Source organism: Mus musculus, chromosome 14 (genome assembly GCF_000001635.26).
Source record: "Mus musculus strain C57BL/6J chromosome 14, GRCm38.p6 C57BL/6J".
Lineage (NCBI taxonomy): Eukaryota > Metazoa > Chordata > Mammalia > Rodentia > Muridae > Mus > Mus musculus.
This window is the reverse complement of record NC_000080.6, coordinates 12,583,956-12,609,974: the sequence shown is the minus strand read 5'-3', so window position 1 is coordinate 12,609,974 and position 26,019 is coordinate 12,583,956. Positions and strand designations below refer to the sequence as shown.

Genomic DNA, 26,019 nt, shown 5'->3' with positions numbered 1-26,019 from the left:
ATTGGGCACAGCCGCGGCTTTGAAATGTGCTTGTAATGAGTCTGCCACTGAAACTTCCTCTCAAGAATCACAGCCTAGACTGACAAAATGCTTTCTTCCAAAGGCTCCGTGCTCAGAGGAGAAAATGAATGGCTTTGTTTTCCTTCACAGGCTTCAGTTTTATCGAGTTCTTTTTATGATGCCATTTGAAACTGTCCAACTTCTGGGACGAGTCATCATTCTTTGGGTTTTCCCAGTGTTCTGCTGCAGAATTTGGTGGGAAATAACTCTGCGACAGAACGTTGAAGTCTGCGACCATTCACTGGGTCTTCTTCAAACACGACAAGACAGAGGAATTAAAGGCATCAAGTGGATCTGGGAGATGGCACAGTAGCATTTGCTATATAAATATGAGGTCATAAAGGCCAAAACCCACATAGAGCCAAATGTGGTAGAGCATGCCTATGATCTCAACCTTCTCATAAAAAAGTGGAAGGCACAGGCAAAAACTCATGGGCCAGTTAGCCTGGCATACACAACAACAAGTAACAAAGAGACCCCATTTCAAAAGACAGAAAGCAAGGACCAGCACCCAAAGTTGCCTTCAAACCTCTACATGTGTGCCTGCACTCACATGAGCATGCACACACACACACACTCACACACATACACACACAGAGAGAGAAAGAAAGAGTCATTATGAATACAAGCATATACATCATATACACACACATACACACATGTGTACATAGACATTATGTATGCAAGCATATGCATCTTATGCACACACACAGAGACATCATGCAGGTAAGCATATACACCACACACACACACACACACACACACACACACACCCTTAAGTGAGTCACAAGTAAGTGACAGTAGATACCAGACTTGATGCACTCTCTCAAAGCTGATTAGGAAAAGGCAAACTATTTCATAAATGCTATTCTTTTTCTCCCCATGGAAAAGACAACAACTATTAGTAAAATTGCAAGATCCTATTTACTAACTTCCCTTTCAAATACCCCATCTATACTAATATTTGAGCTTTAAAATAAAGATAAAGGACCTGTCCAGTTCTCCCACCAACCATGGGTGGCAAGAGCCAAGGAAGGGAGGACGACTCTCCCTCGTCTGTGCCACCTCACAGCAGACAAGAGTCCGGGTCGGCTCTCCTGAGCTCATACCCACAGGGCCAGCTCACCCACAATCCCCATGACCAGGACCAGCTCTGATGTACTGCCCAGACAAGGTGCAGGGTCTACTCTCCCAAATGCTATAGCAGATGAGGGCCAGCGCTCATGCTTTCATGACTCAAGGGCTATCTCTCCCAAATCAACTGAAACACATGGGAGAGTGGGCCATGCAGCTCACCTAGGCAGCAGAATAGGGCTAGCCCTGGTTATAGGAGTTGAGGGTAAGTCAGACCTGAGAGCAGGACAGCATAAAAACTGGCTCTGCCCCTTGATGGTGGCATTGGATGGGCCAGCCAGGGCTAGCCAGGATAATTCATCCCAATACTGTGGGGGCAGGAGAGCTGGCAACTGTCCAGCACAGATACCTTCCAGGACCAGATCCAGGGATTTCAATTGGCCCACTACCCCACTGATGAAATGCTAGAGTGCATAAGAGGCTGGTTCTACAGATCCAAAGCTGCAGGATATCCATGATACAGGGCAACAGCAGGATATCCAAGGGGAGTCCCAGTGAGGATCCAGTATTAATCGAGTAGCAGAAACAAGGGACCTTGTTCCAGACCAACAAGTTATTGCAATGAACATTGGCAAGCAGGGAAGTGAGGACAAAAGGTAAACTGTGGGATACACTAACACACTGCAGCTTCCATGATGAAATATGTTTTCCTTTGTTAGAGAGGAAGGTTGCAAGGGTGGAGGGCAGGTACAAGGTGTGAGGGAAATAAGTGGGATTGGGGTGCTTAATGTGAACTTCACAACTTTTAAAAAATAAAGATAAAGATGAAAAGACAAATTACCACACTTTAAACTCTTGGGGTATAAACTTTGTCATTTGGTAGTCTTTCTGTGATATAGGTACTGTTGAGACCATGTCTTCCTCTGTCTTCTCTTCACTCTCCAGATGGACTCTGTGTAGAAAAAGTGGGCAGCACTATGTGGACTATGTTTAGTGATCTGAATCCTCTTGGACTCATGGTTATCTACATCTTCCATTGAAGGGGAAAAAAGCAATAGCTCTGTTCTCAGCTAACTGAACCTCAAGGCAAACTCTTCTTAATTGATCAGACCTCTAGCCAAATATACGTCCTCTGTGAAGCCCCACCGGTTCTCTCAGGAAGCATCCATATCCCTTGGTTGTCTATTCAAATGTTTACTTTGATGATTCTGTATACATCTTCCCCCACCCCCACCCCAAATAACAGTGAAGCCTTGGAGAAATGATTGCATTCTCCTACCAGAATCTTTCTAATGACAGCCGCAGTATTCATTGGTTTGTGTGTTTTCTAAGTTAGGACAGCCAAGCACTCAAGTTCCCTTACCTTCAGGGTTCTACACCAACTTTGTCCCAGTTTTACGGATTCCCCAGTGACCCTTAAGGAGTTTAAGAATCAGGAATTTCAAGCATGAGGGGAAGGTTTAGAGATATTAGGCGTTGGGAAGCCTCTCTCATTGACTCACCACTAACTTCTGTCAATACTGTGAGTATATTATTTCCAGCCTGCTGCTTACACATCCGCCTACAGTGTATGTAGAAAACCCCACACAGTGTGAGTACCACCTTTAAGCAGGAAGTGGTTGAATTCAGAGCTTCTAAAAGGAACCAGAACACTGAGGATGCTGCATAAGTTCAGACCCCTGTACTCATTTCCCATGGGACAGCAGACTTAAGTCATGGTCATCCTGCCTCTCCTCGCTGCTGAGTGGTAGCTACTTTAATATTTAATATCGATTTTTTGATAAGTCATTGACACAGCTACTCAGTTCATATATGCTGAATGCTTACTAAGTGTTACACATTATGTGGATGTTAAGATTTTTTAGTGGGATGTCAAAACTGTGTGACCCTGATTCATAGCCCAGAAGGAAAGACAGACACTAAGCAAATACAACTCATAAATGATTTGTTGATTTTAAGTATGCTATCTTAGTCTATTCAGGCTGCTTAAAAAAAAAAAACCAGAATTTGTTTCCTATAGTTCCATACTACTGGGAGATCAAGGTTAAGGCAGCGGCAAAGCCTCAACTCCTTCTTTGATCTCTAGACAGTCATCGTTCCACAAGGTCCATGCATGGAAGGAAGAGCAAATACATTAGCTGTGGCCTTGCTGGAAGGCAATCATCTTGTTCATAAGGGCTGTATCCTTGAGGTCTCATTATAAATGCCATCATACTGAAGGGTTAGGGTTTATACAGGGTTTGAAAGGAAAACAAACAGCTGGCCATTTCAATAACAGATACCCATAAAGTAGAAAGTAGTGGTAACCCGACAAGGAGACGTGTTGAAGTTGAATGTGGAAGAAGACAAAAGGCTGAGAGTGACCAAGGAGCAAGAGAAAAGGGGGACTAGCCCTTAGGAAACACCACTGGCTAAGGCCAGAGCCTGGCCCAGCCCACGGGCATCACTCAGAAGCTCTAAGAGAAAGATCTGCACCTATTGCAGTGAAGTTGCTGACTCATAAGAACAAAACACTCTTAGCTAACTAGCGGTCAGGGAAATTACTAAAAGGAAGAGGAGACTCCCAAGTGTATTAGTTTCTTTTTTTTCTTCTCTTCTCTTCTCTTCTCTTCTCTTCTCTTCTCTTCTCTTCTCTTCTCTTCTCTTCTCTTCTCTTCTCTTCTCTCTCTCTCTCTCTCTCTCTCTCTCTCTCTCTCTCTCTCTCTTTCTGTGATTAAAATAATCTTGACAAGCAGCTTAAGGGAGAAAGAGCTTAGTTAGGCTTACAGTCCCAGACAGAATCCATCATGTCAGGAAGGCATGACAGCAGGCAGGATCAGGAAGTAAGTTGATGACATCACATCTACATTCAGGACACAGAGAGACAACAGCAAATGAAACCTCAAAATCCATTCCCAGTGCCCTAGTTCCTCAAGCAAGGTTCCACTTCGTAATGGTTCCATATCCTTCTCAAACAGAAGGATGCCAACTAGGGAATCAAGTGTTCAAACACATGTCCCTATGGAGGACATTTTATATTTAAATCACAATTCCAAGGAATTGACATTCAAGAGGCGATGTTAGACCATGTGTGAATTAGAAAGTTGATAGAAGCCAAGCTTCATTTCCACGATTCTGAACAAGTTCTCCTGCTTTTCTCCTGCTTTCTCCTTCCTGTATACTTTCCTCTAGTCCCTTCTCTTTAGCCCTCCTTCTCTATTGCTTGTCCTTTCTTTCACTCCTCTTTGCTTAGTCATTACTGGATTGATTCAATATGGCAGCAAACGCTCAGGGAAATGTTCATTTTGTTTCAGCTTCATTGACAACTAACTACCCATTGCATTCTTGATGCTTCTCAATTCGGTTGCTTAAAATAGTGAATATGCTTGATTAGCGGTCACTTAATAGAACTGGTTAGTTGACTTTAGTTGAGCATCCATGTAATCAACCTCTTACTCCTTGGCCTGAAGAATTATCAAACCAATTCACGTCTCATGTGCTCTAGATCAAGGTCCATCCCAGCTATATGGCAATTCATTAATCTCTCATAGAGACAAAGTATTTATTTTTCCCATAGATAATTAATATGATATCATGATGTGTAGATCCTCAGCGATGTTATAGGGACATTGAGTGGAACCACACTAAGTTTGGAGCAATTTTCTTGTTTCTAGGCCCAAATATTTGACCAGAAGCAAGTTAAAGAAGTTAAAGAAGGAAGGGATTCTTTTGATTCATACTTCGAAAGTGCAGTCTATTGGCAGTGAAGGATCAGCAGAAGGTGGTGGGAAGTGTCTGGTGGCATTGTGTCCAGTTAGGAAGCAGAGAGCAATGAAGGTTAATAGTCACTTTCTTCGGTTTAGTCAGTCCCTGATACCCATGGAATAGGTGGCTCTTTAATTACACTAATGCAGAAACACCCCCACAGATGTGCCCAGAGTTTATTTCGATGCTGATAGACACTATTCTCGTTCTGTTAGCAATCAAAAACACAAATCATACAGAGAATCTTAAAAGCAAGGTTTTGGGGAAACACTTATTTGGGGTTATAGCATTTGAACTCTAGTTTCAACCTTGCTTGAAGCTGAGTTTATCCTGGGATATTCCCAAGCTAATCAGTTCCTCCAGTTGTTTAAACCAGTTTAAACTGAATTTGTCTATAACTTATAAAATAAAAAGAAAGCCAAAAAGATTTGGCTTGCCTCTCACCCTATCAATTACAAGGCTGTAGAGTAGGGTTTCATGGGAGATTTCATCTTCCAGCTTGGAAGTGGCTCTTTGATAAGATCATCAATCCAATTCAAGGCACTCAGGAAACTTAGAGGTCTGAGTGGACAACCATGTAGCACGATTAGAGTGTTGCCTCCCCAACAGAAGCTGTAGCTGAGAGGTAGAATGACAGTGGCCAATTCTTACGCACCGTGACTACTTTCCTGAACACTTGCAATCATGTTTTTCTTTACTTTGTTAATGTTTTCAATTTTTCTTGAGGATAGTTAAGTATTTGTCTTAGAAATAGCCACAGGCTGTGGTTGAAACATCTCAAATGAGCTACTTTTGAATTATGAATGGGAGAAAATTCTGTACAGATATCCAGAAATGGGGTGTGCTTCTGTTCACATAACTTACAAACAACTCAGCTGCATTTGATAAAGAAGGAAAAAAATGTTGAAACTGGGATTAGATTTGAAAACAAACAAACAAAAAAAAATCACCCATTTTTCTTTCCACAAATCTAGTTTCCTGGACAGAACCAGGGCAAAGAGTAAAATAATCAAACTCTTCTTCCTTACTAGATGTCTATGTCTGTCTCCCTACCTGTGGAGAGATTATGAGTAACTAGAAAAGCTGGCTCCACATCCAGATGGAATGTCTTCCGAACACACTTCCTTAATGCCAGGGTAAATTTGTTAGTGGTTGATATGGTCAAATCTGTCTCTGGTGTGCAAACCTTCTATGTGAGTCAGGTCTCTACTCTGATTATACTTTGCCCTTTCTCTTACAAGGAACGCAAATTTCCTAAGTTCGTATCCAAAGAAATGGAAAACATGTACATTGAGGAGCTGAAGTCCTCCGTCAACCTGCTCATGGCCAACTTGGAGAGCATGCCGGTGTCCAAGGGTGGAGAGTTCAAGCTACAGAAACTGAAACGCAGTCACAATGCTTCCATCATTGACATGGGTGAGGAGAGTGAGAACCAGCTTTCTAAGTCAGATGTCCTGCTGTCCTTCTCCTTGGAGGTAAGTCCCAAATCTCTGAAAGTGTACTGGTATGGTAAGATAGCCAAGGAGACCCATGTGCTTAGCCCAGCAAATCTTGCTTTCACCCTTCGGTCCTGGAATAGTTTTTAAATTAACAGCTTGCTAGGATGGGTCACCCAATCAGCAGTACCATCGCCCACTCCTGAAGCCCACCTCTCTCCTAAGGAAGTGAGGTCTGAAGAGACAACTAACAAATGTAATTTTGAATTATTTTCCCTGTCTTAAGGCAGTCTCAAGGATTCTGGAAAGGCTTTTGGCAATTTAGAAAGCTTACATTTTAGAAACCTACATTATCATTTGAGATGTGAGATCTAGAGCAGTTAGAAAGAGTTGTTTGTTTTTGTTTTTTGTTTTTCCCCATTGTCTTTCCTGGTGGCTATATGGTAGAGTCGTTGTGAAGCATTCTGTTCTGTTTTTTGTTTTGTTGATCTCAGCCCCCAGAGTAAGACTTGGCCCAGGCCAACTCAACAGAGTGCTCTGGGAGAGTCAATGCATTCCTTTATATCTCTAACCATGTTGGCTCCAATTGTATTTCCTTTTGAATGATGTTGATTCACCAACATCAGACTTCACTGGGAAACTAGTTCTGACAGCTAAGAACTACTTGGTCCCATCTAACCCAAGTCTATAGGTAAATGGAGCATAAAATGACACAGCTTCTTTAGAAATTAAGTTAGCATTTTTTTTCTCAAAAGGCTCAATATACAACTGTGATGATATCTAGCTATGCTATGCTCAGATACCAACCCAAGAGAACTGAAGTCACATGTCCACACAAATATATTTAGAGAACAGTAACAGCCTTAATCCTACACAATGGATGAATGGATAAAAGGAAAATGCAACATGTGTGCATAGCAGAATACTATAAAAAGAACACTTACTGATGCACATGTTGATATGAATGAACCTCATCAATATAATACTTATTGCAAGAAGCTGGCTTCTTGCACAAGTGATATGATAGTATGACCCCACTCATATCGAACACTAATCTACAGAAGGTTAATCTATAGGATTAGAGAGTTTAGTATCAATGTGATATAAGGTTGAAAGTAGAAATAGGCATAAGATGTATTGCTGGGGAGTGTGGCCTAAGGGAATTTCAGATGATTGTGTTACAGCTTGGTAAGCTTATTAAAAAGTCACAGAGCTATACACTGTGGGAGAATTGTATGGCTCCTAAAATTGTGCCTCAAGAAAAGCTGTGTGGATGCAGGACAGACTGGGATGTACTTTAACAAACTATTCAAATTATGTGGGGGTGTTGTGAAGAAGTCAGCTCAGAGATGTTGGAAAATTCCACCAGGCACTCCTCCCCTCCTGGAAAAGACAGGTCAGAGAGCACATAGACCAGAACGAAAAGGCTAATTAAGCCCCTACTACCTCATTCCCTAAAGACCAATCAGTTTAAAGAGTGCACTGTTCCACCAATCATATTGTGCCTGTTGCTGATGCTCTATTCTGCCCTAGAAACTGTATAAAAACTCTCCAAATGGGCCGCCCAGGAACACACACACATACACATTTAACTGATACATACATGTTTATAAAGGACCCTGCAATATTTTGATACATTTTTATAATGTTCAAGTCAAGCAATGTGACTTTATTCCCACAAACATTTATTATTGCTTTATGAGAGCCCTAGATCCCATAGGAATTGTCTGATGATCTCAGATTTAGAAAGACCAGGAGACATGATGATAGTTTTGTACATTTAATTAGTGTGTGGAAAGGATAACTTACCTTCTGGTCTGTCATTAAGGATGCTGTGGGTAAGTCATTTTTCCCCCAATCGGCCCACCTTCACATCACAGTGTCAGAAGAGGTGGGTCTCGATTGCAATGCCCTTGAGTCCCCACATACTTTCCTTTGGGTGAGAAAAATCACCAGTGTAACCTCACAGAAGCTTTGTCTTTTTACATTTTTTTTGAAGAACTGCCACCGAGGTACTGAGTGCTGTTCTTTTGGTGCCTTTGGATTTGATTACTGCCAGTTAAAGGTGGCAATTTATTTCCTAGCCACTCTTGTCTTCCAACATATGGGAGGGTAGAAAGTATTCCATTTACTGTCATGAAGCTTTTAACTATGTAACTTTCTAATTCATGATTAGACCTCAATATTAAATAGCTGGTTACTTGGAAGATAGGTGTAGGTGAGGCCTCAGCCATGCTCTCTGCATGCAGGATTCAAATGGCTTTGGCTTATAAATACAAGCACAGATTGCAATACCCTTGAGTCCCCACATACTTTTTAATTGGAAAACTAAATGCACACTGTAGTAAAACCGCCAGCCAAAGCCTTCACACCTCTATTCATGGATGTGTTTGGGAAGCAGAGCACAGTGAGTGGACACAGGAGCAGGTGGGGATGGACTGTCCTAGCATCAGGGCGGGCTACCATTCAGATTTGTACACTGCTGCGTAATATTTTTCAAATAAGCAGAGAATTGAATGGCTTAAAGAGACTGAGCACAAGCTCAGTTTGTGACAAGACAAGGGAAAAAAAAACAAACAACAACAAAAAAACAAAAAACAAAACAAACAAACAAACAAACAGGCCCATGGTGCTGTGAATGAGGGCAAGGGAGTGAAGCCACCAAAAGCAACAGGTATGCTCAGAAGGCAGCTGTGTGAACCCTTCTTCACAAGGGCCTTGGAGGTGTTTTCAGGTGTGCAAACAAAGCCCAACACTTGCAAATGCCACAGTTAATGAAGGCTCAGAATCCGATTTAAGGCCAGGTCTTTCAGATTCTAAATTGTTCTCCTTCCAAGGCATATTCCCCTTTCTCCTATGCATGTGTTTCTTCTCCAGTATGAAAACTTTTGGTTATGGACATTGCCTTTCTAGCCCCACCGGTACATATCATGTCCCCACTTCACAGATAAATTCACTAAGATGGGGCCAAGGAAAGTGCTTGCCACACAAGTGTGGGGTCCCCAGTTTACACCTGTCGAATCCAGCCTGAAGCTGCTGTGAGCATTTGTACCCATCACTCCTGCAGAGATGTGGAAAGCAGGCAGGACTGTACACAGCAACGAGTAAAGGACCCAATCTCGAACAAGGTGGAAGACAAGGCCTAACACCTGAGGCTGTCCTCTGACTTCCACATGTGCATCTGCACATGCGTACCACACACTCTCAAGAAAGAAAGAAAATAATAAAAAGAAGCCTCTGCATATTTGAAAAAAAAACAAAACAAAAGAAACAAAAATGGAAGGGACTTAAGTGTGAGATAATTTTCCAAAACCCCAGCTAAGGGGTTCTCTCATAGTATGGCCCCTGCACCAGCAGCAGCATCACCTGACACCATCTGAGAGGAGGAGTCCTGGGTTCAAGCCAACCCACTGAGCAGAAGATGCTCAAGAAGGGGAATCTTGTGGCCTCTGCTTTACAAGTGATTCCTATACACTCTGATTGAGAATCCATAGACTATTGCATAGCAAAATGAAGGCTTATGCACCCCAAATGTGCGTCCTTGAATCAAAACCATTAGAAGCATGTGTCTTTTCCAATATCCACTTCTCTTCCTTTGTAATGCTATTACTCTTTTGTAGAGAAAATGATTTTCCACAAATGCTACTCAGTGTAGGTCACTAACAGATGTCATTTTATTCTGAAGGTTAAAGTTGGTCTCATCTTTTCTCTTCTTCTTGCTTCTGTGGCAGAGTACCCCCCTGCATTGCTAACTGTCAGAATAGAAAGTGATTGAATGGGGATAAGGAATTCTAGAAGTTGGAAGTGACTTCAGGCTAGCCTGGAGACATGGTGCTCAAGAGCTGTTTCAGTTTGGCACACAAAGATCATAACTGTGAAAGTGATGTACATAAAGTTGGCACATTTTATTTCTTTCTATTCAGAATGTCAGCATTTCTAAATCAAATTTCTGATCATAATTTAGACTGAGACGTCTCTCTTCAAGCAGGAAAAAGCAGAGTATCAGGTCATTGAACTGGGGACAGAGAAGTGTTAGGTTCCCTGTAGATGGAGCCTGTGCTTTCCAGATTGCCTTAGTTCCTGCTGTTTCCTGCCTTATCTGCAGCCCTAAAGCTGCATGATGCTAGCTCTGTATCTTAGGACTTCACTATTGCTTATCTTACTATCCAGAGAAAAGCTAATGCATATGCTGACCCAAAAGCTAGAATTCTTAAAGAAACTGGGCGAAAGCCTTTGCTTCCTATTTGGTTAACATGAAAAGAGTAGCCCAGGTCACTTTACCACTCTGATCCTGTGAGCAAATTCTGCTAAGCCTGGTGGGATAATTGCTGACCCAGACCTATAATCCTAGCTACATAGTAGTAGTTGAAGGCCTGGGCTATACAGCTAATGTAAAATAAGCTTAGACAACTAAGTGAGACACTGATGTGAGAGAGAGAGAGAGAGAGAGAGAGAGAGAGAGAAAGGGAACAAAATAGGAGAAGGAGAAAATGGGGAGAGGGAGGAAGTAGGAAGAGACAGAGACATGGAAAGAAGAGAGAGATAAAAAGGAAAGGGGACATGAAAGAAAGGAGGGAGACACTGGGCGTGGTGGTACACACCTTTAATCCCAGCACTTGGGAGACAGAGGCAGGTGGATTTCTGAGTTTGAGGCCAGCCTGGTCTACAGAGTTATTTCCAGGACAACGAGGGCTATACAGAGAAACCCTGTCTCAAAAAACCAAAAAGAAAAAAATGCATATTTAAAAAAAGAGAAAGGAGGGTAGAAGGAGGAAGTTGGGAAGGAAAGAAGGGAGGGGGCAGGAGGGGGAAGGAGGATGAAGTGTGTATCTCAGGTGAGATGTTTACTTAGCAGCAAGGCTCCACATAATTCACAACTCTGCAGAGTGAGGGAATGAGCCACATTGTTCCCTCTCAACAGCAATCTGCTACATTGTAAGCAACTATGTCCCTAGAAGGTCTTGAGTCATTGACAAAAGTCTGACAGAAGAAGAAGAAGAAGAAGAAGAAGAAGAAGAAGAAGAAGAAGAAGAAGAAGAAGAAGAAGAAGAAGAAGAAGAAGAAGAAGAAGAAGAAGGGCTAGAGAGTAAGAGGGAGAGAGAGGAAGAGAGGAGAGGGGAAACGCCATCCTTGCCTGCTGTCTGCTTTCACTGCAGAAGAGAAATGTGGGAACTAAAAAGGGGGCTGGGAAAGAGGGGGAGGGAGGATAGCCCACGTCCCGCCAGAGTTCCACCTATGCTCTGGACAGGTGGGAGGGCTGCCAGACGCTTTCCACTCAGCCCTGGTGGGCATCCAAGCCTCTGACCCACTCGACCGGGGGTGGGGAGTGGTGGGGTGGTGGGTGGACAAGGTGCAGCCCCCGAAACCAAAAGGGGCCCTGGAGTTACACTCTGTAGCCCCGGGGTTATGGGAGAGACTGCATAGGGAAGAGAGGTTCCCACACAGGCAAGAGTTTGCACAGCTGAACAGAGATAGTCTATGGTTTTAGAGCTTTATTGTAGAAATGCAGGGGGAAAGAGAGAAGGTAGAAAGAGAAAGAGAGAGAGAGAGAGAGGCCATGGCTAAGAGGAGACAAAGATGAAAGGGAGAGAGAGAGAGAGAGGGAGAGAGAAGAAGGAGGAGGAGGAGGAGGAGGAGGAGGAGGAAGAAGAAGAAGAAGAAGAAGAAGAAGAAGAAGAAGAAGAAGAAGAAGAAGAAGAAGAAGAAGAAGAAGAAGAAGAAGAAGAAGAAGAAGAAGAAGAAGAAGAAAGGCTAGAGAGTAAGAGGGAGAGAGTGGAAGAGAGGAGAGGGGAAAAGAGAAGTGAGGAGTGAGAGAGTGAGGAGGGGCCAAAAGCCCGTTTTATGGTACGTGGCTACTGTTGCTAGGTAACTGGGGAGGAGTTTAGCCTGAAAGTCAGAAGCTTGGGACATTGTCTATGTGACTGCTAGCCATGCTTTTCTTGTGGGGGCTGAGGGAGTGGTAACTAGACAGGAGCCAGAGTTCCAGGAGACATGTGAGAACTCCTTCCGTCCCATGTAGGTAAATTATCACCACCAGGTTCCGGGGATCAGCATCTCAGCTCGACTGGAGACCAGCCTGTCTATGCATAGCCCAATGCCCACAGAGAAATAGTTTCTGATCCTGTCCCTGGTTTCGGGATTCAGTCCATCTTATGTGATTCTGTTTCAGGTGGTGATCATGGAAGTCCAAGGCCTTAAGTCCTTGGCTCCAAATCGAATTGTATACTGCACAATGGAGGTGGAGGGTGGAGAGAAACTTCAGACAGATCAAGCAGAGGCTTCTAAACCAACGTAAGTAGATGGTTTATATCACAGAGGTTGTCAACATTGCTTTTGTTTGTGCTAATTCCAAAAGAAAGGTCTGTTTTCCCAGAAGAACCCAGGAGAACCAACCATACCAATGTTATCATACAAGGTGACTTGACTCCATTTTTTAAAAAACAGAATTCCATGTAGCCCAGGCTGGCCTCAAACTTGCTATGTAGCCAAGGATGACCTTGAGTTTATGATCCTCCTCCATACCTTCACTTCGCAAGTGCAGGTATCTCAGCAATATGCCAATACACCTGGTTTATGGAGTACAGGGAGTCAAACTCAGAACTTCATACATATGAGATAGGCAGTCTACCAACTTGGTTACGTCTGCAGTCTCAACAGCAGTTTTATTTGACAGCTATGACAAGAATCCAAGTTCTTTCAAAGCTATAATGGGGAGTTGAGGCAACAGTCCCATTTCTGAAGCCTTTAGCCACATGTCACTGTGGGGTGTGTGTGTGTGTGTGTGCGCGTGCACGCACGCGCGTGAGAGCATCCATGCAAGATCTTGTACTGCTGCAACCTTGCAGCACTCTCAGTTTAGTGAGGACATCAGGGAAGTAGTCACAAGTGTGTATTCATAAATACAGTCTGCCTGTATTTTCTATGTCTTTAGATTCAACCAACTGTGGGTTAAAACTTTTTGACAAAACAAAAAAGGAATATTGGCCAGGTGTTGCCTTTAATTCCTCAACTTGCAGGCAGATCTCTGCCAGTTCAAAGTCAGCCTGGTCTACAGAGCAAGCATAGCAAGTTGTAGGAAAGGCAGCTTACATAGAGAAAGCGAGTCTCAACAAAACAAAAAACAAAAGCAAACAAACAAAAAGAATATTGTGTGGACACAGATTGTATATAGAGTTGTCATTAGTCTCTAAACATGACAGTGCAACTCTTTCTAGAGTAGGTACCTTTGATCTACACATGGTTCTGAGTCTATAAAGGATGTCCATAGGTTATTTTTAGGTACTCTGTGATTTGATATAAGGACTGGAACATCAGTAGGTATCCATGAAGGGTGGAGGAGGTCAGAACCAATATCCCATGGGTACTTGGAGACAAATACAGCTATAAATAGAGGGAACGGTGACTTGAGATGAGAGACCAGGGGGACATACACCAGCTTCTGCATGGCCTTCCTTGGCATACAGGAGACATATGCTCTAATATTATGAAGCACCCATGGGAGTGAAGAGCTTGTGAATGGTGCTGTGGTTAGCAATGGCACCGTGGCAAAAAAGAACACAAAGATGTGTTGGAAGGCATCTTCTGGCTTCCTTAGAAGGGCCCAAGGTGGGGCAGTCCATTGCTGGGGCAGTCCATTGCTGGGGCAGTCCATTGCTGGGGCAGTCCATTGCTGGGGCAGTCCATTGCTGGGGCAGTCCATTGCTGGGGCAGTCCATTGCTGGGGCAGTCCATTGCTGGGGCAGTCCATTGCTGGGGCAGTCCATTGCTGGGACAGTCCATTGCTGGAGCAATGGCTGACAGCAGTGAAGAATTATCTATTTTGGAGACTAGGCTTCCCAAGCCTCACAGAGCAGTGAGAGATCTGCTCCCTTTCCCCAGCACCACTGCCCCCATCCTTTCTTTCTCAGTTTCCGTGATGCCTGCATAGTAGAATGAGCATCTTCATCTTCGTGGCTGGCATTAGTCCATAAGAGTCATCAGAAGGTAACCCTCCCCAACTCCTTCTTAGAGCATTAGGAGCCGTTTGGCAGAACATAAATAACTCACCATGGTGTTCAAATAAAATAGCTCAAAGGAAGCATTGAATGTTGCTCAGGCTGAAGAAGGGCTGAGGGTATTGTGTACCTTCAAGTGGTTCTTTGTATGAATAGGCAAAGCCTCAGATGCCCGTAAGAGTGTGTGTGTGTGTGTGTGTGTGTGTGTGTGTATAGCTGGATGTTAATGAGCATACAAGAGGGAATGGAGGCCAATGTGACTTGCTGCATGCTATCCCACGCTCCACATCCCCAACCTCCAAGCCCCCTCCCCACTCCCACTCTTCTTTTAAATCCTTGTTCCACAATGATGATACTACAGTTCCTTTTTACTGCCACTGATAAAAGTTTCCTCGAGTGGCCTGATCTTTGTCAATACCATTGTGCTGCTTTGTTTACAGGAGCTTTTTTCAACGTTGTGTGTTACATGGCAGGGGTTGGGGGAACTGAGTGACTAGGGACATTGCAATGCTTCTGCCAAACCTTTTAAAGGAGTGACTCCTTATGGGGCTACAAGAGAGGGAGGGAAGAAAGCTCTGCTTTTTCTCATCTGCTGTTACAAGGTAACTCATGTCACTTTACTAGGTGCGAGAATATGAATGACAAATATATTTTTATGACCTTGGGAATATCAAGTATAAAATGTTTATTTTAGTGTTAGGGTACGCCTGAAATAACCTATCTGCTCACATCTGTAGAGGTTATGGTATCCACGCACATAAACTCCTCATATCAAAATGCTTTGCTTTTGTGGCCAAGGATGCTCTTTTGAGTCTCCTTTCATCAGAGAATATGACGAAACCATCACAGACAGAATCCTGAATTGTTTAATATACACAGAACACAGGCATCATAATCAAGCTCAAGTCTAACAAACTGCTAGGAGTTACCTAGTGTGGTGTGTTGAGGATTCCAAGATAAATCTGTATCCAGAAGGAAGAAGGTGTCATGAACAGCTTGTAATGTCTGCCATGAGAAAGGAAGGGGTGTGATGCTCTGAGCTAGCCACACCTGCAGTGCTGTAGACATAAGCAGAGTCTAAGATCTCTCAACACACAAGTTTCCTCCTGTCTCTTTCTTTATTCCTGTGATCCACCTCCTTTTCATCCTCCCCTTTCCTCCTAAATGCACAGAGCTCCTCTTTCTCTTTCCCTCATCACAGTTCAGGACTGACAGGTTTGCTCTGCTTCTGTCTGCTTTTACCTGGAAAAATAAATGACCTTGTCTGTGCAGCTCTGCTGTCTCCCTTCCTCTTTCATTTGGACTTAGTGGGAGTCTTCATCGTTGCCTTCCTTGGAAGCTCTTTATTTCCTCTTCTCCTCTTCCCTTTCATTTCTCCTTGCAATTTTCCCACTGCTGATCTCTGTGTTATTTCTGGCATTTGATTTTGGTAATCCTAAATGGTATCTCCTATTAGCTAGTAACCCTAAGTAGGGTTACTAGCTAACTTACTTAGCTGATTCCTGCTGGAGCCTTTCCATCTTGTTTTGTTACATACAGCTGTTGCCCATGTCTCATTTACACATTCCCAAACAAAAATCCTAATCAAGCTTGTCTTGTTACTATAGAGTCTACCTTTCCAGCTACTAAACATTCCCAGTGCATCTTGCCCATCATGTGTCTGCAAGGAATTTGTCTCTTGTATTACTTTTAACCAAGTATAGTTACACATTCAGGAGGATATGACATAACTCATTTTTCCCAACAATGTATTCTCTGTACAGTTTACATAGGAAGAGCAGAGACAGGGACTGTAATAGCATAGTTAAGTATGTCTGGGAAACTGAAGACGTTACATCGTTGGTGAACCACTCACTATACACACACAGTTTAGAGTTCTAAAAAGCCCAGCAGCAAGTAAATCTGTGTGATTTTTTTTAAAGTTAAATTATGCGTCCAGCTTACTTGAACTGATACCTTTGAACAGTCATTGTAAACCCTGGTCTGCATCACTTAGCCATAGTAACCAAGAATCTGCCCTCTCTCCTACTTCTTTTTATCAACTGTATCTCCTCCTGTGCACCCAGAGCACCTTTCACAGCTCAGCAAGGCCATATTGGATCAGTTTCATAATCTAAGTATCCCGTGTCCATGACTTAAGTGTATTTCATGACATATAGTTAAGAATGTGGTGAGGTGACCTTTTCCGTTCAGAGCTGACTTGTGGCTCACTCTTCCTTTCATCCAACTGCTTGCTGCACAGGGATAATTTCCCAGCATCCCATGCATCCACTCAGCTCTGCTTTCCTCCTCTCCTAGGGTTTGCAGGTTGTGAGTCAGCAATATATGCTCAAAAACTGCTGTGAGCTATACTTACTAGAAATGGTATCTTCCATTTACAGGTTGTTTCTGCTTCCAGCAGGAAAACACGGATGAGAAAGCAGAAGGAACTGAAATCCTGTATACGCAGAATCCTCTTAGGACAGCATAGGAGGAGGCAGAGTCTTTGTGGTTTCAGGGGCCTAGGTGTAATTGTTCATCTCCTTTGGGATAGAGCTGTTAGGGACATCATTTGTCAGGTGTTCTTACCTTTGGAGTAACAAGAGATCTTTAGGTATTACCAAAGCATGGTGTTGACTGGCATCAAAGCAAATGGGATCAACTACTCCTTCTCCACTTCTCGCCTGCCCATTCCTGTGGCCAGAACAAGGAGGTAATTTTAATTAGGTGCTAGAAGGCCTTTGGCAGCTCCTCAAGCCTGAGGCTCAGAGCCCTCTACAGCAGACAAGAGCAGTTGGCACTGACTCTGCTCAGTGTTCCTACAATTACTCTTCCTCATGGCCGCTGATGCTCGTTGTCACTTTGCCAGCAGGGGAAATCACTTTCCCTTTTTAGAGAAATATGTTAATATTTCAGGGCTGAATTAATTTAAAGAAAATGCACTGGGTGCATAAAAACACAGATGGCACCTAGACAGGATAAAAGGTGATCCTGCTGACAGGAACGAATGTGGAGCTACAGAAATAGAGGGTGGGAAGCTGGCTTCAAACCCCTCTAACCTAGGGGGGGACATGACATTTCCCTGAGTAGATAAAATTGTCCAAAATCACTCTTTCTGTGGGAATTTTGCACAGTGTAAGTTTCTGCTCTAAAATAGCATGAATGACTTGAGAAGGTTAAATACTGGAGCATTTAAATAACGTTTTCACAGAACATTTGAGTAATAGCCTAGTGTCTCTCTTGCTTACCTGAAACCACACTCCTCTGAATAAAACCCAAGATTCCACTTGCCAAGTTCATTTCACCAGAGCAAGCCAAGGAGTGCAGATTCCATTGTTGCTCTAAGATCAGACTCTTTTCTGCTATTTCCAAGAGACTGGGAAGGTAATGTGCCTTGGCTGAGAAAGCTTGCCATGGCGCTAGTCTCTTTTCAATGGCACCTTGTCCTCTGAGACAGTATTTTAAAACAAGAGAAAGAGCAGTGGCTTTCTATACCATTTTTCTTCTGTGAACAATATTCTGTGTTCCAAAAGCACAACACAAAGAGTCAGGCTCTCATGACCAGGTTATGCAAAGATGGGGAGTTCTACTGAGTCAGGCCCATAGTCAGCCTACAACAAACACAGGGAGTTCTGCTGCTGAGTCACACCCACAATGAGCCTGCTACAAAGATGGGAGTTCTGCTGAGTCACACCACTTACTTTCTCCTATTGTTTGCCTCAGGAGTCATTTCTCCACATAGTACTTCTCTTCATTTTGACCAAATATTTTGTGACTGGAGTCTTGGAATGACTTGAGTATCTTTCCTGCTTGGCTCAACTGAAGCAGAGAGTGTGGAGTGTGGTTATCTGCCCTTCCTCCATGGACCATTTCCTTCTTTTCAGCTAGCACTGGCATCACGATGGTGAAGCACATAGGCCCAGCTTTGGGACTTTGTGCAGAGGTCCTGCACGAGGGCATCAGTGGTGAATACGAGAGCAGTGTATAAGACAATAGCAGAGTTTAATCTGTGCCCCCGAGGGGACGAACCAGCTACAGCAGTACAGTGGTGAGAGCTCAGGTCACTTAGGTCCCAGATGACGCCCTTTAAATTGCAGTATGCTTGAATGACAGAATGTTTACTATTCAAAGAATGAGGAAGGAAAAAGTCAGAGTCACAGGAAAAGCATTCCAGGAAGAGGAAAGAGCGAGTGCAAAGGAAATAGTGAGCAGGAAAACGATGTCACCAGATATTAGCCAGTAAGCATCCTAAGGAAAGCCCAAAACCACAGCATGGCCAGACATGGTGTGGCCATCTGAGCCATGAGAGAAGGGTTTATTCCAAGGAGACATAAGTTTTCTCTGGAGAAAGCTTAGGGAGATTTTAGGCCACAGAGCAGATGATTGGATTGCTATCTTAAAACCCAGAACTTATTAAAAAAAAATCAGAGTAAACTTAGAATCTCATCTATGTTGGTTTGCAAATACCCAGTAAGCACATACTGCTGGGGGCATTGGTGTTAAAATGAGAAATCCTGATGCTGCCAGTGTTGTTAGGATCAGAGCTTGTATCCTAGTAGTACTGCAAGCTGGGCTCGGCTACCTGTCCTCAGCAGAGCAATCAAATAGTGAAAAGCAGAAAAAAAATATTCAGTGTGGTCACATGGGGAAGAGGGCCAAAGAAATGCAGTGACCCCTATGTCCAGTTTTGCATTCCTGACCTGATGGTCAGAGTTATGTGTAACTAAACATTTCTGGTCGTTTTCTGTGTTCCAGTCTCTGCAAGATAGTCCAGCATGTCAGAATTGTGTGAACTGTCTCCCTGAATGTTAAAAAAAAAAAAAAAAAAAAAAAGTAAACTCCAATTACATGATGTCTTACTCAGGGTTTCTATTCCTGGACAAAACATCATGACCAAGAAGCAAGTTGGGGAGAAAAGGGTTTATTCGGCTTACACTTCCATACTGCTGTTCATCAACAAGGAAGTCAGGACTGGAACTCAAGCAGGTCAGAAAGCAGGAGCTGATGCAGAGGCCATGGAGGGATGTTCTTTACTGGCTTGCCTCCCCTGACTTGCTCAGCCTGCTCTCTTATAGAACCCAAGACTACCAGCCCAGAGATGGTCCCACCCACAAGGAGCCTTTCCCCCTTGATCACTAATTGAGGAAATGCCTTACAGCTGGATCTCTTGGAGGCATTTCCTCAACTGAAACTCCTTTCTCTGTGATAACTCCAGCTGTGTCAAGTTGACACAAAACTAGCCAGTACACATGAATACTTTAATCATGAGCAGATGGAGAACTAAGGACATGCTTTGTAAAGTATTGTTATTTAATAATCAGAACAGCATAGAAAGGTATGTTGTGGAGTCACTTACTGTATATTGAGATTCAGGCCAGATACTCTAACCCAGTGGTTCCCAACCTTCCAAATGCTGCAACCTTTTAGTACACTCCCTCATGTTGTGGTGATCCCAAACCATAAAATTATTTTTCTTGCTACTTCATAGCTGTAATTTTGATACAGCTATAAATTGTAATGTGAATACGGTACTTTTCACTATCATGTTATCTTGCCTTCCTAACAAGCCAGGGAAGGAAGACTTTTAAATAGAATTGGGCATTTGGGAAGACTATAAAAGGATCACTTCCTTTCCATAAATTCAGCTGTTGTGTGGGGTAAAATATTGCTGGTATTTAAAAAGCAATAATCCTGCCAGGCGTGGTGGTGCACACCTTTAATCCCAGCACGAAACCCTGTATCGAAAAAAAAAAAAAAAAAGCAATGATCCCGCTGTCACTCACACAGCACAGGTGTCCAGGTCAGTATATCCAGCAGGTATAACTCAGCACATGAGCACCAGTACCATTCCAGTCTCCAAAGAATGGCCGGAGAACTGAAAGTTACTCAGAAAGCCCTGGGAAAGCTCTAAATACGATGAGGCCCACCTTCATGGAACCAATTACAGTCACAAATGCTCTACCATGGCTTTAAAATTCCTGTCAGGTACAAAGTTAGTAGGTGGCATATGATCAACAGGGAAACCTATCTCTAAGTCCTACCTTCACCATTCATCAGCTGGGTAGCCTTAAGCAAGTAGACGTTCCTCTCTTTTCTCCAATTTCTCCATACTAAATAGGAGTGCAATCTGCCTGTGGGACTGTTGAAAAATGTCAGGCTGTGGAAGGTGGAAGCATCAGCACTTTGCAGCCTCTCAGAGAGTAGTGCTGATAACAGCCAAAATTCCACTACGGTCACACTTAGCTCCATTGGCAGAGTACATGCTGCAGCAATCTGAGTTCATCCCCCAACATCCATGTAAAAAGTGGGCACACATCACTAAATGTGATCTCAGAGTGAGAAGATAGTTAAAGGCAGATCCCCAGAGCTCTAGCCTAATTGGCAAGGGTCAGGTCCCATTGAGAAAGCCTGTCTCAATAAAGCAATGTGGAGGCTCTCAACCACACCTGAACTTGGTTTCTGACCTCCACACTCATGCAAACCCATACACATACACACACACACACACACACACACACACACACATACACACACACATACACACACACATGAACACACACGAACACACATTCCTGAGCACATGTGTACACACACAAGAATCTAGTACTTTCTCATTAAATAGGAAGAAACCTTAGAACCTTAAGCTCAGAACCTTACTCAATTCGCCAGCCACCCTTTGGAAATCAAAGAGCTTATTCTGCAAAAGGAAAAATGAACACAGGGTTTTTGGAGCAGTGGAGGGGACTCTTAAGGTGGGTTGATCTCATGGTACAAGAGTTGCTTCTCAAAGGCAAGAGGAATCCACAGTGAAACATCTCATTGTTTCTTATAGTCATACCCCCTCCCTGAGTCTTACTCAGAGTCCTACAACCCCATGAGTAGGACTACTGTCTACTGTCTACTCGGCTATCTTCCTTCTGATCAGAGACAGTGTTTGAGAGAGGTTGGAATGAAGCAGAGCTAGTTGAGTCTATACATCCTAAGCTGCTGCTTTGATTTGTTTCCCCTGTGCTGTGATCTAGAACTCACCTCACTGCACTATTGCTGACAGAGTGGGGCCTCTGAGGAAAACATAACATGATGTCTGATGCCAATGGTCTAAATGCTTTGAGACTCTTGGGCCTTTTGTGCTTCAACCCTTAAGTCTTTCAGCAACTCTTGGTTCCCTAGGGAGGCCTGAAAGGCTCTCATTCCATTTCCTTACATACAGCTCAGAGCACTTGGCCCTGGTAGTCTGTTCTAAAGGACACCATGCCTAATATGTTAGGCACATATTAGGAGGTAAACCTTCAGCTCTGGCTTGAGAGCAATGTTTGGAGAGAGACACCCACTTGTTTCAGATCCCACCTTTGCTGCTAACACTGTTGAATGGTGAGTTGTTGGATCCCTCTGGACTCAGTTCCTTCCCTTACAAAACAAGACTAATGGCACTAACACTAGCTGTTTAGGGCTTGAATGTAATGTGATCTCCCAGTCTTTTATCTTGGTGTGAACTCCCAGTCTGATCTCCTGGTGTGATCTCCCAGTCTGGTACCTTGATGTGACCTCCAGTCTGATATCTCGGTGTGACCTCCAGTCTGATATCTCGGTGTGAACTCCCAGGTTGATCTCCTGGTGTGATCTCCCAGTCTTTTATCTTAGTGTGAACTCCCAGTCTGATCTCCTGGTGTGATCTCCCAGTCTGGTACCTTGATGTGACCTCCAGTCTGATATCTCGGTGTGAACTCCCAGGTTGATCTCCTGGTGTGATCTCCCAGTCTTTTATCTTAGTGTGAACTCCCAGGTTGATCTCCTGGTGTGATCTCCCAGTCTTTTATCTTAGTGTGAACTCCCAGTCTGATCTCCTGGTGTGATCTCCCAGTCTGGTACCTTGATCTGACCTCCAGTCTGATATCTCAGTGTGAACTCCCAGGTTGATCTCGTGGTGTAATCTCTTAATCTGATCTCCCAGTCTGATCTTCCAGCCTGACCTTTCAGCCCCACCCTGCCAGGGCCACCACCTTGCCTTCCTCTCTATTGTGCCTACTCACACATCCTGTTTCTAAGTAGAGAACATCACTACATTATATTCTGTTAGTCAAACTTAGCACAATGTGGGCCCCTGGAAACTGTCTTTCTTTCCTACTTTCCTGTTTAACAATATCCCAATGCAAAACAATCTCAGCCATCCTGATCTCTAAAAGTGGAAGCCTCTGGAAGATCTGGCACACACACCTGTGGTCATCTCTGATCAGGATGGACTCATGCTATGAGCCTACTCTATGCTGACTCCACCAGAGAAGGTGAATCAAGAATGAATCAGACTGTGAGAGAGGAGTACACACTGACTTCATTGGTCTCCCCTTTGTCCATTCAGATGGTCCTTCATTCAAGGATCCACTGCATCTGAGTGTCTGCTCTCATACAATATACCATTGCCTAAGAGTGACACAGACAATGAAGGAACGAAGGCAAAGTTCCTGCCATTAGGATACATACAACCAATCTTGTGGTGCGTATAATAGAGACAGTAACCTGAGTAGAGACATACCAGGGTGTGACTTTGACCTCCTTATGCAGTCAAATCAAGTACATGACTGTGGCTTCTGCCTTACCTTTGGAAGATGATTTTTTCAAGGTCATCTCTGATGTAGGACATGCTCTGTGGCCATGTAATTATAAAGAAAAGCATTACAACAAATGGCAGAAAAAAATGTATAAAAGGAAGATATATCATTCTGATTAATGTTAATATAAATTTTCATGTTCAGATACAGATGAGCAGTCAAATGCATATTGGAATCAAAATATCCTTTTATTTCATGTGTTCTATGTCTATATATAGATATAGATATATATATGGTTTTATATATATAGATATATATATATGGTTATATATATATATATAACCAAAAGGTTAATACTTGTAATGACTTATGAAACAATTTCTGTGATACCAAACTAATAAGTAAGTAAAAGAATACACTAATTTAGTTTCTTTAGGGAGAATATCCTATTCATGTTCAGCAAAAACATCTTAATCAAATTTAAATATCACCAGATGGAAGAGCAGAGATTAGATGTTATCACAGCTCTACTCTTGGTACACCTGTTTGACAGGCTTGTGTTCTTCTATCTCATTCACAGGAGAAGGCTCACCCCCATCCATTCCTGTGCAGAAAGAAGAAAAACTTAACTATTTCCCACTGACACAATGATCAGAAATTTCCAAAACTGGACAAAACTGTGTCACTTCTCCATCAAGCCCAAGTCAAAGTAAACATGCTTTTTTTTTCTGTCTCCCATGGAGACACCATGGAAAATATTCACTTTGCCATACTAACAAATGTTTTATTTCTATACCATGATAGTAAAAGTTTGCATTTCAGAGCATGAGGAAATGGCTCATCTGATCAAGTTCTTGTTGCAAAACCACGAGACCTAGTTTATTTCCCAGTATTCACTCAAAAAACGCAAGCACTGTAGAGGATGCGTGTGCTCCTGAGGCCTGGGAGAAAAGGATCCCTGAGGCTCACTGGACAGCCATTCTAGCCAATCAGCAAGTTCCAAGTTCAATAAGACGTCATCTATAACTAAACAAATTAATAGACTGGAATGGAGATAGATTAGGAAAACCTAGGCTTTATGTCTGGCTTCCATATGTACATGTACACTAGCACACACATGTGCACACATCTGTAGAAGGAAGAAAAAAAAGCAACAACAAAACTCTTACACTTTGACTATTCTAATGATTAAAGTGAAATACTTAAATTACTGATAACTCCATTTTATTCTTATATCCTTAGAAATTTGAGGACACTAATTCTCATCTTTAGCCATACATCTGTTTTAAACCCTTGGACATTTAGCCAAAATTTGGTGTGTATTGGGGTGCAGGTAAAGGCTATTATTTCACAGAGATTGGCCAAGGTGGAGAGAAGCTATCTGAATGTAAGCAGATGGAATGTTTTCCAAAGATGTGACTGTTGAAGTCAGAGTAACACAAGAAGAGGACAGTCATAAGCAGAGAATGGTGGAAAGAGAAAAAAAATCACACAATCAGAAAACAGGCACTAAAAGGAGTTTAAGGGGCAGAAGAGAAGCCAGCTTGCCAAAAGGCAGTGAAGGAACACTGGGAAATGTAAATGGGAAATGTGAAGCAGTAAGAATGGCTCGAACCAGACTCAGAGTCAGGGCTCACTGCAAGAAGTTCAGGCTTTAGTACAAAATATTCATCCTGGGACTCACCTACTTACAATTTCATTCCAGCATATGAGAGGGGTAGTAGCCATAGTGACAGAGGAATGAAGGGAACATTGGGACACAGGGACAACTCTGACCTCAGTTTGCCACTCTTGCAAGCATAGCATCAAACACCGGACAGTCAGCACTGAATAGCACCTGGCTCTTCAAGTAAGCATTTATAGCCACGGTTGTCACCAATCTTGTTCACACACCCTTTGCCTACTTGTAAGTTGCAGTTCTGTCCTCTTGGTAGATGACCTTGAGTGAGCTAAAGTCATTTTAGAGCCTTGTGAGAGGTCGTGGGGGATACAGCGGGTTCTCCAGCAGAGTCTTTCTTCCTATCCCTTCAAAGAGCACTGCTCAGTACCACCAAATGTGGTCTTTCTCCATATTAGCAGAGATGCCATTCCCAGCATGCTACATGCTGACATTATGCACTCCTGACACCAAATTCAAAGAAAGCAGACACGTTCTCTCCCCCTGTCTGGCTTTCCTTCCCATTGGCTTTAAGGCAGATTGTGCTGTGCCTGAAGTACTCCCTGCTGCTGATACAGGCATTAATGAAAGAAGATTCTGAGAAACAACCTGCAGCGAATACAGCCCCACCCAAAGAAGGAGACACTCTCTGCATGTAATGTCACAGCTGCTGCGTATGACATTTAATTACACGCAAACAAACTGAGCTGGACCCACAGTTCTAGCAGCTGCAACCGTGAAGCGTCTGAAGCAGGAAAAATGTGCATTTTATACAAACACTTGAAATAATGTGTATTTGCTGAGTAACCCGTGTAAGCAGTCTGTGTGCTTTTCACATTACCCTATTTTTAAAAAATATAATTTGATGTTATGTTTTTTGACCAAAATATTAATATTTTGGTTGTACAGAGTAGGGAAAATATAAAGAGAATTAAGCATCACTCATCATCTCCATACCCAGAGAGCATCACTGTAATGATTTGATGACGTTTTCCAGTTTGCTTGGCTGTGTCTATGGCTGTGGCATGTACTTATACATGTGCACAAACTCATACACTTACACAAATGTGACATGTACCTATACATGTACAGACACATACACACACACACACACACACACACACAAAGTAAGTAAATAAATAAATAAGTAGAATAAAAATTAAACTAGGGTCTTGGTTTTTCTTAGTCATTGGCACAGTCTATGGCTGTGTCCATGTTTTATCCACCTGCAGATGCAGCCAACTTATAGATAATGATGTAATGGAACCCTTTAACATGGATGTAAAGTCAGTGACGATAGTGACTTTGCATAAACTCGTAAAGATAGTATTACTACTTCATTACTAGTTGTTTCTTACATGTTGAGAACTAAGGCTTTTAACTAACCCTGGCTTACCCTGAACTTCTCTAGGCTGAGTTCTGAGAGTTCCACATCTTAGAACAAGCTGGGGACATTTGGTCACTTGATTAAAATGGACACATCCAGCCAACCTCCATTATTTTTACCTCCTGAAGGGGAAGGCAGTGAG

At 43.0% G+C, this 26,019-nt stretch overlaps 1 protein-coding gene across 38 annotated transcripts in view; it reads left to right on the top strand.

Annotated features, from left to right (window-relative positions):
- The window catches only part of Cadps (Ca2+-dependent secretion activator), a 450,780-nt gene that overhangs the window by 213,365 nt on the left and 211,396 nt on the right, over positions 1-26,019 (top strand). For all 38 annotated transcript variants that reach the window (XR_003950862.1, XR_003950860.1, XR_001781126.2 and 35 more), the window contains exons 5-6: positions 6,120-6,353; positions 12,484-12,605. Coding sequence is in view for 32 of the 38 variants with exons in the window: in XM_006518048.3 (XP_006518111.1) it covers positions 6,120-6,353; positions 12,484-12,605 (356 nt within the window). In the remaining 6 variants the exon portion in view is untranslated. The remainder of the gene's footprint in view (positions 1-6,119; positions 6,354-12,483; positions 12,606-26,019) is intronic.